The 11,675-nt window shown below is 40.9% G+C and overlaps 1 protein-coding gene across 1 annotated transcript; it reads left to right on the top strand.

The window, feature by feature from the left end:
* The first annotated feature begins 7,419 nt into the window (after positions 1 to 7,419).
* Positions 7,420 to 11,083, top strand: LOC107147383 (granzyme B-like). Its single transcript, XM_015491826.2, has 5 exons — positions 7,420 to 7,860; positions 9,429 to 9,576; positions 10,013 to 10,145; positions 10,337 to 10,598; positions 10,897 to 11,083. Exons 1-5 carry the CDS (start codon positions 7,710 to 7,712, stop codon positions 11,010 to 11,012), a joined length of 810 nt encoding a protein of 269 aa, XP_015347312.1. The 5' UTR covers positions 7,420 to 7,709; the 3' UTR covers positions 11,013 to 11,083.
* The last annotated feature ends 592 nt before the right edge of the window (positions 11,084 to 11,675 follow it).

Raw genomic sequence — 11,675 nt, forward strand, 5'->3', positions numbered from 1 at the left:
CACAGCAGGGAGCTCTTTCATGACAATACCTGCCTCACTCTACTCAGCCTGCTCTGACAAGTACACTACCTCCCCACATGTGGCCCCTTTTCCCCACTTGAGCTCCAATACTATTTAACAGACAAGCCTCCTTCATGAACATCTTCTGTGGAGAGACACCCATGAGCTACTTGAGGGGTCCTCACTGGGTACCAAGCCATGGAGACTTATATTTTTTTCCTTGGGAACTATCCCAGTTCTCCCATGCATATCAGATCACCCAAGGCATGAGATCTCTGTGTTTGCTCTACTGGAGAGACAGCTCTCATAGCTCTAGAGTTGAGCGTAACCGTAACCCACTGGGAACTGGACAGCCCACCTCCTACATTATTTGACAAAGAACATTCCATGGAAAACCTTTGATGTTCCTTAACATAAGCAAAGCAAGTGCAGCTCCATCTCACTCTTTCTACTGTAGAAACCTGATCCCTAAGATAGTCTAGCCATCCAGCTCCTGCTTTTTAAAAATTACTTTCTATGCCCTGTGGATTTTTCGCCACCTTTTCTTTCTTAACCTTTATTTTGTAGCCAGCCACTCCATGATGAGGAACTTCAATTCCGTCACCTCCATGGGATATGGTCAAGAATCTTCCTCATCCTGCTTAGACCTCCATGCTTTTTGTAGGGATGTCCACAGCCATGTCCTCCTCCCTTTATGTGTTCTGACATGTGAAGTTCAAATGCAAAATGCAGGTATCTGAGCTTATGTAATGTGGTGGGGGTGTTCATATTGAAGAGAAGAGTGATGTGAGTGCCTTCCACAAAGGCATGGATATGTCTCCCCCCACAGCCAGGACACTGTTGACAGCATACCTTATTTCTTTAAGTTTCTGTTACTTTTTTTTTTAGAACCAATGATTGAACTCAGGGTACTCTACCATTGAACCACATCCCCAGCCCTGTTTTGTATTTTATTTAGAGTCAGGGTCACACTGAGCTGCTTATCACCTCTCCATTGCTTAGGCTGGCTTTGAACTAACAGTCCTCTTGTCTTAGCCTCCTCAACCATTGGTATTATAGCTGTGCACCACTGTGAAAGCAAGTTTCTGTTACTTTTGAGAGAATTGAGATCAAAATGTTCTAACTGTGAATTTTTCATGATGGCAACGTCAAAGCAGTCACTTTCCTGGCTGCTACCTGGCATGAAATCAAGAAAGCAGACAGGTAGCTTGCTTTTCAGTAAGTAAGGTACTGGAAACCTTTAGGGACACTATAAGTCCACAGAATAGAAACTCTACTGCCTCAGACCCATACTGCTAGAAAGGTAGATACATTTAAAAAAAAAAACACATGAAAAATCAAGGGAAAAAATGTCCCAAACAAACCAAAATACTCCTATAACAAAATCCAACAACACCACAGTAGAAGGAATGTTAGAGAAGGAATTTAGAATGTATATAGTTAAACTAATCTGTGAAGTAAAGGACAGTATAAGGAGTGAATGCAAAGAGAAAATACAGGAAGTGAAATATCACTTCAATAAAGAGATGAACATTCTAAAAAACTCCCAAATAGAAATCCTAAAAATACAGAAATCAATAAAACAAATTAAATTTTTAATTGAAAGAATCACCCAGAGACTAGATCACTCGGAGGACAGAGTTTCAGGCAATGAAGACAAAATATATACTTTTTAAAACAAAGTTGACTATGGAGGAAAGATGTTAAGAGGCCATGAACAGAACTTTCAAAAATATAAGATAACCTAAAAAGACCAAATTTAAGATTTATAGGGAAAGATGAGGCACAGAGACACAAGTGAAAGACACAAACACAATCTTTTCAATGGAATAATATCAGAAAATTTCCCAAACCTAAAAAATGAAATGGAAAATCAAATGCAGAAGGCTTACAGAACTCCAAATACACAAAATTCCAACATACCCTCAACAACATACCAATAATGTTACCATTATTATGAAAATGCTAACAAATGCTAACATACAGATTAAGGATAGAATCTAAAGGCTGTCAGAGAAATATTACAGGTAACGTTTAAAGGGGAACCAACCTGGATCCCAGCTGACCTCAATCCAGAATCTCAGAGCCAGAAGATATTGGATTAATGCATACAAAGCTCTGAAAGAACATGGATGCCAACCAAGAATTCCATATACAACAAAATTAAGCTTCAAATTTGAAGACAAAACAAAAATCTTCCGTGGAAAACAAAAGTTTAAAGAAGTCACAAAGAGTAAGCCTGTACTACAAAACAGTCTCAACAAAATATTCCATGAAGATGAAATGGGGAAAAAAGGGAGGAGGGGAAAACATCAAAGAGAGGAATTACATTAAAGAAAAAGCCAATCAAAGGAAAAACTAATTCAAATTTAAAACCAGAAATAAACCAAAATGAATGGGAATACAAATCATATCTCAATGATAACCTTGAATGTAGATGGCCTAAACTCATCAATCAAAAGACATAGACTGGCAGATTGGATTAAAAAATAAGACCAACAATATGGGGTCTCCAAGAGACTCAACACATAGGCAAAGACATCTACAGACTGAATGTAAAAGCATAGGAAAAAACATACCATTCACATGGATTACATACACAGGCAGGGGTTTCTATCCTCATATCAGGTAAAGTAGACTTCAAGCCAACTTAATCAGAAAGAAAAAATAAGGACATTTTATACTGCTTATGGGAATCATGCATCAATATGACATAACATATGTATCCCCCAAATAATGGTGCATCTATGTACATCAAACAAACCCTTCTCAGTTTCAAAAAGTAAATAGACAACAACACAATAATACTGGGTGACTTTAACACACCTCTCTCACCACTGAATAGATCTCCAAACTAATACTAAATAAAGAAGCTATAGAACTAAAAAAAACAATTAATGATTAAGACTTAAAAGACATGTAGAGAATATTTCATCCATCAAAGACTGAATACACTTTCTTCTCAGCAGTATATAAATCCTTCTCTAAAATAATGTTAGCTTAGGCCACAAAGCAAATCTTAGCAAATACAAAAAAATAAAGATAATACCTTGCATCTTTATCATATCATAATGGAATTAAATTAGAAATCAAAGATAAAATAAAATCTAGAAGCTACTCTTAACACCTGGAGAATAAATAATATGCTATTGAATGATAGCACAGATATCAGAATGCGTAACAGAAAAAAATCAGGAATGAAATTTTAAAAATACTTACAGATAAATGACTATAGAAATACAATATATCAATATCTCTGGGACACCATGAAGGCAGTGCTAAAGTTCATTGCATTGAGCTCATTCATTAAAAGAATAGAAATCAACAAAAATATAACCTAACATTACATCTCAAAGCCCTAGAAAAAGAAGAACAAATCAACACCAAAAGCAGTAGATGGTAGCAAATAATTATAATCAGAGTTGAAATCAATGAAATTGAAAGAAAAGAAACAATCCAAACAATCAGCAAAACAAAAAGTTGGGTATTTGAAAAAAATTAGAAAATTTGATAAGCCCTTAGCCAGGCTATCAAAGAGAAAGAAAGAAAACACAAATTACAAAATTCACCATAAAAAAAGAAATATCACAATAGACACTACTGAAATACAGATGAAAATCAGAAGCTATTTTAAAAATTTATACTCTAATAAAATAGAAAGACATGCACAAATTCCTAGAGACATATTACCTACCCAATTGAATCAGGAAGACATAGAAAATTTAAACAGAACAATTTCAAGCAAAAAAAATAGAACATTCCATCAAAACCTTCCAAGAAAGACACGCACAGGACATGACAGATTCTCAGCTGAGGTCTACAAGACTATCAAAGAAGACCTAAAACCAGTCCTCCTCAAATTATTCCATGAAGTAGAACAGGAGGGAACCCTTCCAAACTCATTCTATGAAGCTAGTGTCACTCTGATACCAAAACCAGACAAAGACGTATCAAGGACAGAAACTTCAGACCAATATCCTTGATGAACATAGATGCAAAAATTCTTAATAAAATACTGGCAAATTACATACAAAAACATATTTAAAAGATAGTGCACATGATCAAGTGGGTTGATTCCAGGGATGCAAGGTTGGTTCAACATATGGAAATCAATAAATGTAATTAATCACATCAATAGTCTTAAAGACAAGAATCACATGATTACCTCAATGAATGCAGAAAAAGCATTTGACAAAATACAACATCCATTCATGCTCAAAACACTAGAAAAACTAGGAATACTAGGAACATAGCTCACATTGTGAAAGCTATATAAGCTACACCTTAGGCCAACATTATTCTAAGTGGAGAAAAATTGGCAGCTTTCCCTCTAAAAACTGAAACAAGGCAGAGATGCCCTCTTTCACTACTGCTATTCAACATAGTCCTGGAGATCTCGCCAGAGCAATAGAAGAAAGAAATTAAGGGATAAAAATAGGAAAAGAAGTACTCAAACTATCCCTATTTGCAGATAACATGATTCTATATTTAGAAAGCCCAAAAACTCCACCAGAAAACTTATAGAACTCATAATAAATTCAGCAAAGTAGTAGGATATCAAATTAACACCCCGTAAATCAAATGTGTTACTATACATCAGTGATGAATCAACTGAAAGAGAAATTTGGAAAACTATCCCATTGACAATTGCCACACGCAAAAATTGGGGAATCAATCCAACAAAGAAATGAAAGACTTCACAATGAAAACTACAGAACACTAAAGAAAGAAATTGAAGAAGACCTTAGAAGATGGAAAGATCTCCCATGTTCTTGGATAGGCAGAATTAATATTGTCAAGATGACCATACTTCCGAGAGCACTATACAGATTTGATGCAATTCCTATTAAAGTTTCAATGACGTTTTTCATAGAAATGGAAAAAGCAGTCATGAAATTTAGATTTTTAAGGCAAAATAAAAATAAGAAGCCAAAAATAGACAAAGCATCTTTAACAAAAAAAAGAAGCAGGAGTCATCAAAATACCAGACTTCAAATTATACTACAGAGCCACAGTAACTAAAACAGCATGGTATTGCAACAAAAACAGACATGAAGACTAATGGAACAGAATAGAAAACACAGAGATAAATACAGTAATCTCATTCTAAACAAAGTCTACATAAACATACATTGGAGAAAAAATAGCCTCTTCAATAAATGGTGCTATGAAAACTGGAAATCCATATGCAACAAAATGAAACTAGACCCCTATCTCTCATTCTGCACAAAACTCAACTCAAAGTGGAACAAAGTCTTAGGCACTAGAACAGAGACCCTGCACCTAATGGAAGAAAAAGTAGGCCCAAATCTTTACCATGTCAGCTTAGGGTCTGACTTCCTCAACAGGACCCCTAGAGCAACAAGAAGTAAAATCAAGAATCAATAAATGTGATGAATTCATACTCAAAGCTTCTTCTCAGCAAAAGAAACAATCAATGATGTGAAGAGAGAGCCTCCGGAATGGGAGAAAATCATTACCACCTGCACCTCAGATAGAGCATTAATCTCCAGGACATATAAAGAACTCAAAACACTTAACAACTTAAAAACAAATAACCCAATCAAAAAATGGGCAAAGGAACTGAACGGACACTTCAAAGAAGAAGAAATACAATGGTCAACAAATATATAAAAAAAATTTAATATCACTAGCAATTAGAGAAATGCAAATCAAAACTTCACTGAGATTTTATCTCACTCCAGGAAGAACAGCAATTATCAAAAATACAACAAACAATAAATGTTGGTAAGGATGTGGGGGAAAGATACATTCATATATTCCTAGTCGGACTACAAATTGGTGCAACCACTCTGCAGAGTGGTATGGAGATTACTCAGAAAACTTGGAATGGAATAACCATTTAACTCAGCTATCCCACTACTCGGTTTATATACAATGGATTTAATATCAGCATACTATACTGATGTGGCCACATCACTGTTCATGACAGCTCAATTCGCAGTATCTAAGCTATGGAACCAATCTGAGTGCTCTTCAATAGATGAATGGATAAAGAAAATGTAGTAAATATACACAATATAATATCAGTCATAAAGAGATAGATATTATGCCATTTGCCAATAAATGGATGAAACGGGAAGCCATCAGATTTAGTGAAGGAGACAATCCCAAAAACCTAAAGGCCAAATGTTCACTCTGATATGTGGATGCTGACTCACAATAGGCAGAGGGGAGGCAGGAGTGGAGGTTCACACTATTGGTCAGGGAGAAATGGGGATATGGTGGAGAGATGGGAATGGAAATGGGAAAGACAGTACAATGAATCAGACACAACTTTCCTCTATTCATATATGAATACATGACTTGTGTAACTCCACATCATGTACAAATACAAAAATGGGAAGTTATACTCTATATATGTATGATATGTCAAAAAACATTCTACTCCCATGTTTCATTAAAAAGAACAAATTTTTTTAAAAGCACAGAGATGTTCCAAACGAACAATATTTTTGAGTTCATGATTCTTTCTTTCTTTCCATGCTGGGGGAATCATCAGGGTCATTTATGTAGCAAATGGTAGTGGGATGTCAGAAAGGTAGATCTCTGAACAGTGCACAAAGACTATTACTTTGGCTCTCTGGCATTGGATTCCAATTCACATGGTATCATTCATTTATTAAACAGAATATCATTGGGAGAAAAAAACCTTCTTCCATTTCTGCATGGTTTAAACAAAGCAGACTGCCAAACTGATCCAAAGGCGATGACCTACTGGTTTCAGTTCCTCTCATCAACTTTACAAACAACCAAAGTGATTGGCAGATAATACTTTTCTAAATGACACCAACTGTGTGTCTCCCATCCCACCAGCTTTTCTTACAGCATCATTTAATGCCCCCTCTTCAGGCAAGGTCTGTCCCTGGCTTTTTACTCTGGGTGGGGTTGAGATTTGTGCAAGCAATGAAATATGGTAGAGTTGATACCACCTGGCTTTAAACTGTGGGTGAAAAAAGAACACAACTTCTGCTTCTTTGCAATTAGAGAGAATGGTCTCTCTGGAGAAGCCAATCATCATGTTGCAAGGAACAAACCCCTTCAGGGAGACCACATTGGCAGAACCTCCTGGAGAGGAAAGGAAGTTCCCAGGTGACAGCCAGCATAAGCATTGACCTGTGAGGCAGGGAGCCTTCAGATGATTCCCCTCTCTGCATCTCAAGACCAGCCTGCTGACACAGAGTGGAGCAGAGACAAGCTATCCTCAGCAACCATGACCAAACTGGGCTTCCTGGGCAAAGGATATGTCATTGTTGTTTTGAACACTGAGCACATGGGTCACTGGGGAACACTGTCTTCAGCATTGCTCCCACCCCATTCTGCCCATCCCTGTAACATCAACCCCACCATCTTGTCTATTCACTAATATTTTCTTCTTTTCTGCCACAGCCAAAGAATTTCATCTCCAATATCCTAAGTCTTATGAAGAAAAGGGTTTCAACAAATTATCATCCTTCCATGATCATCATTCAATGAGAACCACAGAAATAAACATATTTCTGAGGCCACAGGACTCACTTTAGCCAATGTTTAGCACCTATAGCACCCCATATTGTGACCATGTGTTTCTGTTTTCTGCTTCTGTGGTCAGCACTGAATCAAGAGTGGTGGGAGCTAAGTCATGGCTAAAGTCTAACTCAACCATCAGATCTTGATCAGACAGTGAGGCAAGGGTGAGATCATCTCAGATGAAAAAGCCCCCACACACCAGAAGAGAACACTGGGAGTTTAAAAGACCAGGACGACACAACAACATCTTTGACCAGAGAGGCCTTCCTGGGAAGATGAAGCCACTCCTGCTCCTGTTGGTGTTTCTTCTGTGCCCAAGGGCAGAGGCAGGTGAGTGACTATCCCCAACAACTGAAGGCCAACCCCAGGCTCAGCCCTGCTCAGATGCTGCACCCCACCATCCTGGCTTATGTGTACCTCCAGCAACTTTCTGCTTAGCAAGGTAAACCTCACCCAAAGACTGGCAGGTCTCATGGGGATGGAAGCACAAGGGAGGAGTAGGGCAGAAGGCTGGTCTCCATAAGAGGCACTGGGGAACCTTCCCCTTCCCCAGCTCTACCTTTACCATCTGGATAGCAGGATCTTTCACAAAGACATATGAAAAAATAATTCCCCATAGAGAAAGGGGAGAAAGGTGCTGGCTTCTGTGGTCAAGGTAAGGTTCACTAATTTCTAAATTAATGTCTTAAAATCTACCCTCAATCTCCACCTGCTCCTCCAAACTTTATCATTCTCACACTGCACAGGAATGCAGCCATTTGATCTCAGAGTCATGGGCATTCTCGTCCCCTTAACAGTTACATGTGCCTTGATTCAGCCCCGTGTTCTCTCAGGTCATTTTCAGTTACAGATGGGTGCAATGGCTTTGTCAGAACCCATCTTCCCTGATGCTCACAATCTCACCAGCACTGCCCCTCCAACTTCAGCCACAGGATACTCAGGAGCCATTCCTTCACACAGCCAAGACCTTTACTGGGCACCTACTTGGTGTCTGGCTCCAGCAGACAAATATAAAACATGACACAGCATCCTGACTTTATGTGCAGAACCCAGTAGGAGCTCAGTGGGATCTAAGGAGGAAAGAAGACTGAGACACTTCAGAGGAAGGACTGACAGGATCTGTAGGGACTTTGCTACTTGTTCCAAACTCAAATCCTGTCAGTCAACATTGACATCTAAAGCAAGGACTGCCCTGCTCTTGGTCAGAGGGAGTATCTGAGTCTTGTGGGTCACTCTTCAAGCTGGGAATGCTGCCTGACAAACACTCAGGGCCCCATGTTTGCTGCTGCTGGCTACTTAGACCCTGCCCCTAGGGACATGTATAAGGGCTTGAGCAACCAGGGCTATATGGCAAGTGAGGAGACCAGGGGCAGGGCCAGAACAAAGGAGCATGGAGAGGGTCTTCTGATGAGGTCAACTTCCTGCTTGAAAAAGTGCTTTTGCACAAATGGAGGGGACCTATCAGACAGACACTTCTGTGCTTATGCTCCGAAGTGGGGGATTCAATAGAAAAACTAAAACAGATATGTGTACTGATGGGACACCAATCAATAATAGTGAGGAGAAGGTAAACAGGGAAGGGGGTAAGGAAAGAAAGGAAATTTCAGAGACCATAAAAGAACAAGGGAAACTCTCCCACCAGATTCCCAGCTCTGGGAATGTCTGGGGACATCCTCTTCAGAGAAATCTGCCTGATGCTCTTGCAATAAACCTGCTGCTTGCTTGCTCTCTCTGCATCCTGTTGGTCAATTCTTTGCTTATCAAGGCCAATGAACCCCGCACCCCTAGATGGTAATACCACCACACTCAATCCTTCCCTCCCTGGAGTTGATCCCAGTCTCCTCTCTTCAGCCTTTGGCTCCATCAGCACCAAGGGCAGGACAGAACTTTTCTTTCAGGCAAAATCATTGGGGGCCAGGAAGCTGTGCCTCATTCTCATCCCCACATGGCATTTCTTCGTATCCAGACTCTAAACACAACAGAACGATGTGGGGGTTTCCTTGTATGTGAGGACTTTGTTGTAAAGGCAGCCCACTGCTGGGGAAGGTAAGTTGACCTTTCTAGAGAAAACTCCACAGGGTTTTTTTCCCCTTCTTTGGGGATGAAGACAAGAGCTCTGTGGAGGGCAGGTAAGCTCTGGGGAGAGAGGAGCAGGTCAGTGCAGGTGGCTTGTTATACAAAGGGAGAACGTGGATCAAGGCTGGATGGGAAGGAGGCAGATTTTCCCCAAGAGCCCAGAGTGCACATGTGAGAAATTCAAAGTCTCACCTGGAGACACCTGAGCTCTGTGCATGACTGAGCACACTCCATCTGCTCCAGGAACTGCACCAGCCCTGGCTGCCAGAGACACTCAGCCCAGAGTCCTGTTCCCCTACACGTCCTCCCAACTCCACCCTGCCCGGGCCTAAGCTAACCATTTTTCCTTCAGGGATCCTGAGCTGTATCCCCTGTGACTCTACCTCCCTCTCTGCTCTTGGTGCAGTTCCATCAATGTCACCCTGTGGGCCCACAATATCAAAGAGAAAGAGAGGTCCCAGCAGATCATCCCTGTAAAAAAAGCTTTCCCCCACCCAGATTACAACAGCAACTATTCCAATGACATCATGTTACTGCAGGTAAGGCATGTCATTCCAATGGGTCTTGCACACTTTAATCCTGGAAGAATAAATCCTCATGTCCTTCTGTCCAACCATCCTTCCTAAAATGAAGCCTTCACTTGTCCCAGTGCCATGAAGATGGCAACCCCATGACTGTGTGGATTTTCGTGAGCGGTGGGTTGATCAGAATTTCCTTTATCTGCCTTTAGTTGGAAAATAAGGCCAAGCTGACTGCTGAGGTGAGCCTCCTCAAGTTACCCTCAGAAAATTCCCAGGTTACACCAGGGATGGTGTGCACTGTGGCCAGTTGGGGACGCATTGGCCAAAACATATCCACAACGAAACTGCATGAGGTACAGCTTGAAATCCAAAAGGACAAGGAATGTCTCTCTCATTTCAAAGAACCATACAACTCCACCATCCAGATTTGTGTGGGGAACCCAAAAGAGAAGAAGGCTTCCTTTAAGGAAAGTTCACCTGCATTGGCTATTCCCTGCCTTGGACACAGCAGAGTTTGATGAAATCCAGGGCAAAGGGAACTAATCATACCCCTGTGTACTAAGCCTTTCACCAATTCAGTCTCTGGTCCTGGGGTCAGTGGAGACTGACTGCCCTTTGGTCACTTCATGGACAGAGACTTACTGGAGAAGGAGCATCAGTCAACTGGAAGGAATAGTCAGGGTCAGGCTGGAGCCCCCTACCTGGGCAGGGGACAGTATGGGACCTGGAGCAGGCCTGCTAAGGCTGTCCTTTCTCTGCCCACAGGGAGACTCAGGAAGTCCCTTTGTGTGTAAAAATGTGGCCCAGGGCATTGTGTCCTTTGGGCAAAAGGAGGGGACACCTCCAAGTGTCTACACGGGATCTCTAGCTTTCAGCGCTGGATGAAAAAAACAATGAAATTCTTCAAACTCCAGGCACAAGACTGAGAGGCCTCCAGGATTGACTTTCATCTTCTCTTGAACAAAGCCCCAAAGTGTACTGGGTGGAGGAGTCGAGGGGAGACTGCCGGGTGCTTAATAAACTTTCATCTCTAGAACAGAAGTGCTAGATTCCTCCTTTCTTCACCAGCATAACATTCTGTAAGGTTCTGACTGTATGTCCAGCAGGAACTGCTCACATTTATGATTCCTTACATTCTTCCCCTCAGGCACACTCCACCTTCCACCTCTAGAATATAAAACCTTGCTGTGTTGATACTGGCTCCAAATAACTGTTCAATGCCAGCTCCCTGCAGCAGGCTGAGTTTAAGCTACCCAGGAAAAAAGGACCCTCTCTAGACAAAACTCATTCCTACAGTGCCATCTTACCTCATTCTGTACCTACATTCCTGCCCTAACAACCTTCAGGGCCAATATGAAAACACAAAAGAACCCAGATTTGGAAAAGAAATTACATAATTCCCACCCTAATGGTAATCGGTAGGAGCCTTTTGGAAAGGTGTTTCATGCAGGGCTCCCTCTCCAAGTCAGCACAACTGGCATCTTGGAAGCATAAACAGTTTCAGGAAGAATTTTCAGTGTCCCCAGATGCACCTTAAGTGTCTGTCAC

The sequence above is a fragment of the Marmota marmota genome, unplaced genomic scaffold (genome assembly GCF_001458135.2).
Source record: "Marmota marmota marmota unplaced genomic scaffold, marMar, whole genome shotgun sequence".
Taxonomy (NCBI): Eukaryota; Metazoa; Chordata; class Mammalia; order Rodentia; family Sciuridae; genus Marmota; species Marmota marmota.

What these genes read in the sequence shown, in the direction of transcription:
- LOC107147383 (XM_015491826.2), top strand. Translation starts at nt 7,710, where the DNA reads ATGAAAAAGCCCCCACACACCAGAAGAGAACACTGGGAGTTTAAAAGA. An exon ending in GTGCCCAAGGGCAGAGGCAG is followed by an intron (nt 7,861 to 9,428) that starts GTGAGTGACTAT and finishes CTTTTCTTTCAG; the next exon opens with GCAAAATCATTGGGGGCCAG. An exon ending in GCAGCCCACTGCTGGGGAAG is followed by an intron (nt 9,577 to 10,012) that starts GTAAGTTGACCT and finishes CTCTTGGTGCAG; the next exon opens with TTCCATCAATGTCACCCTGT.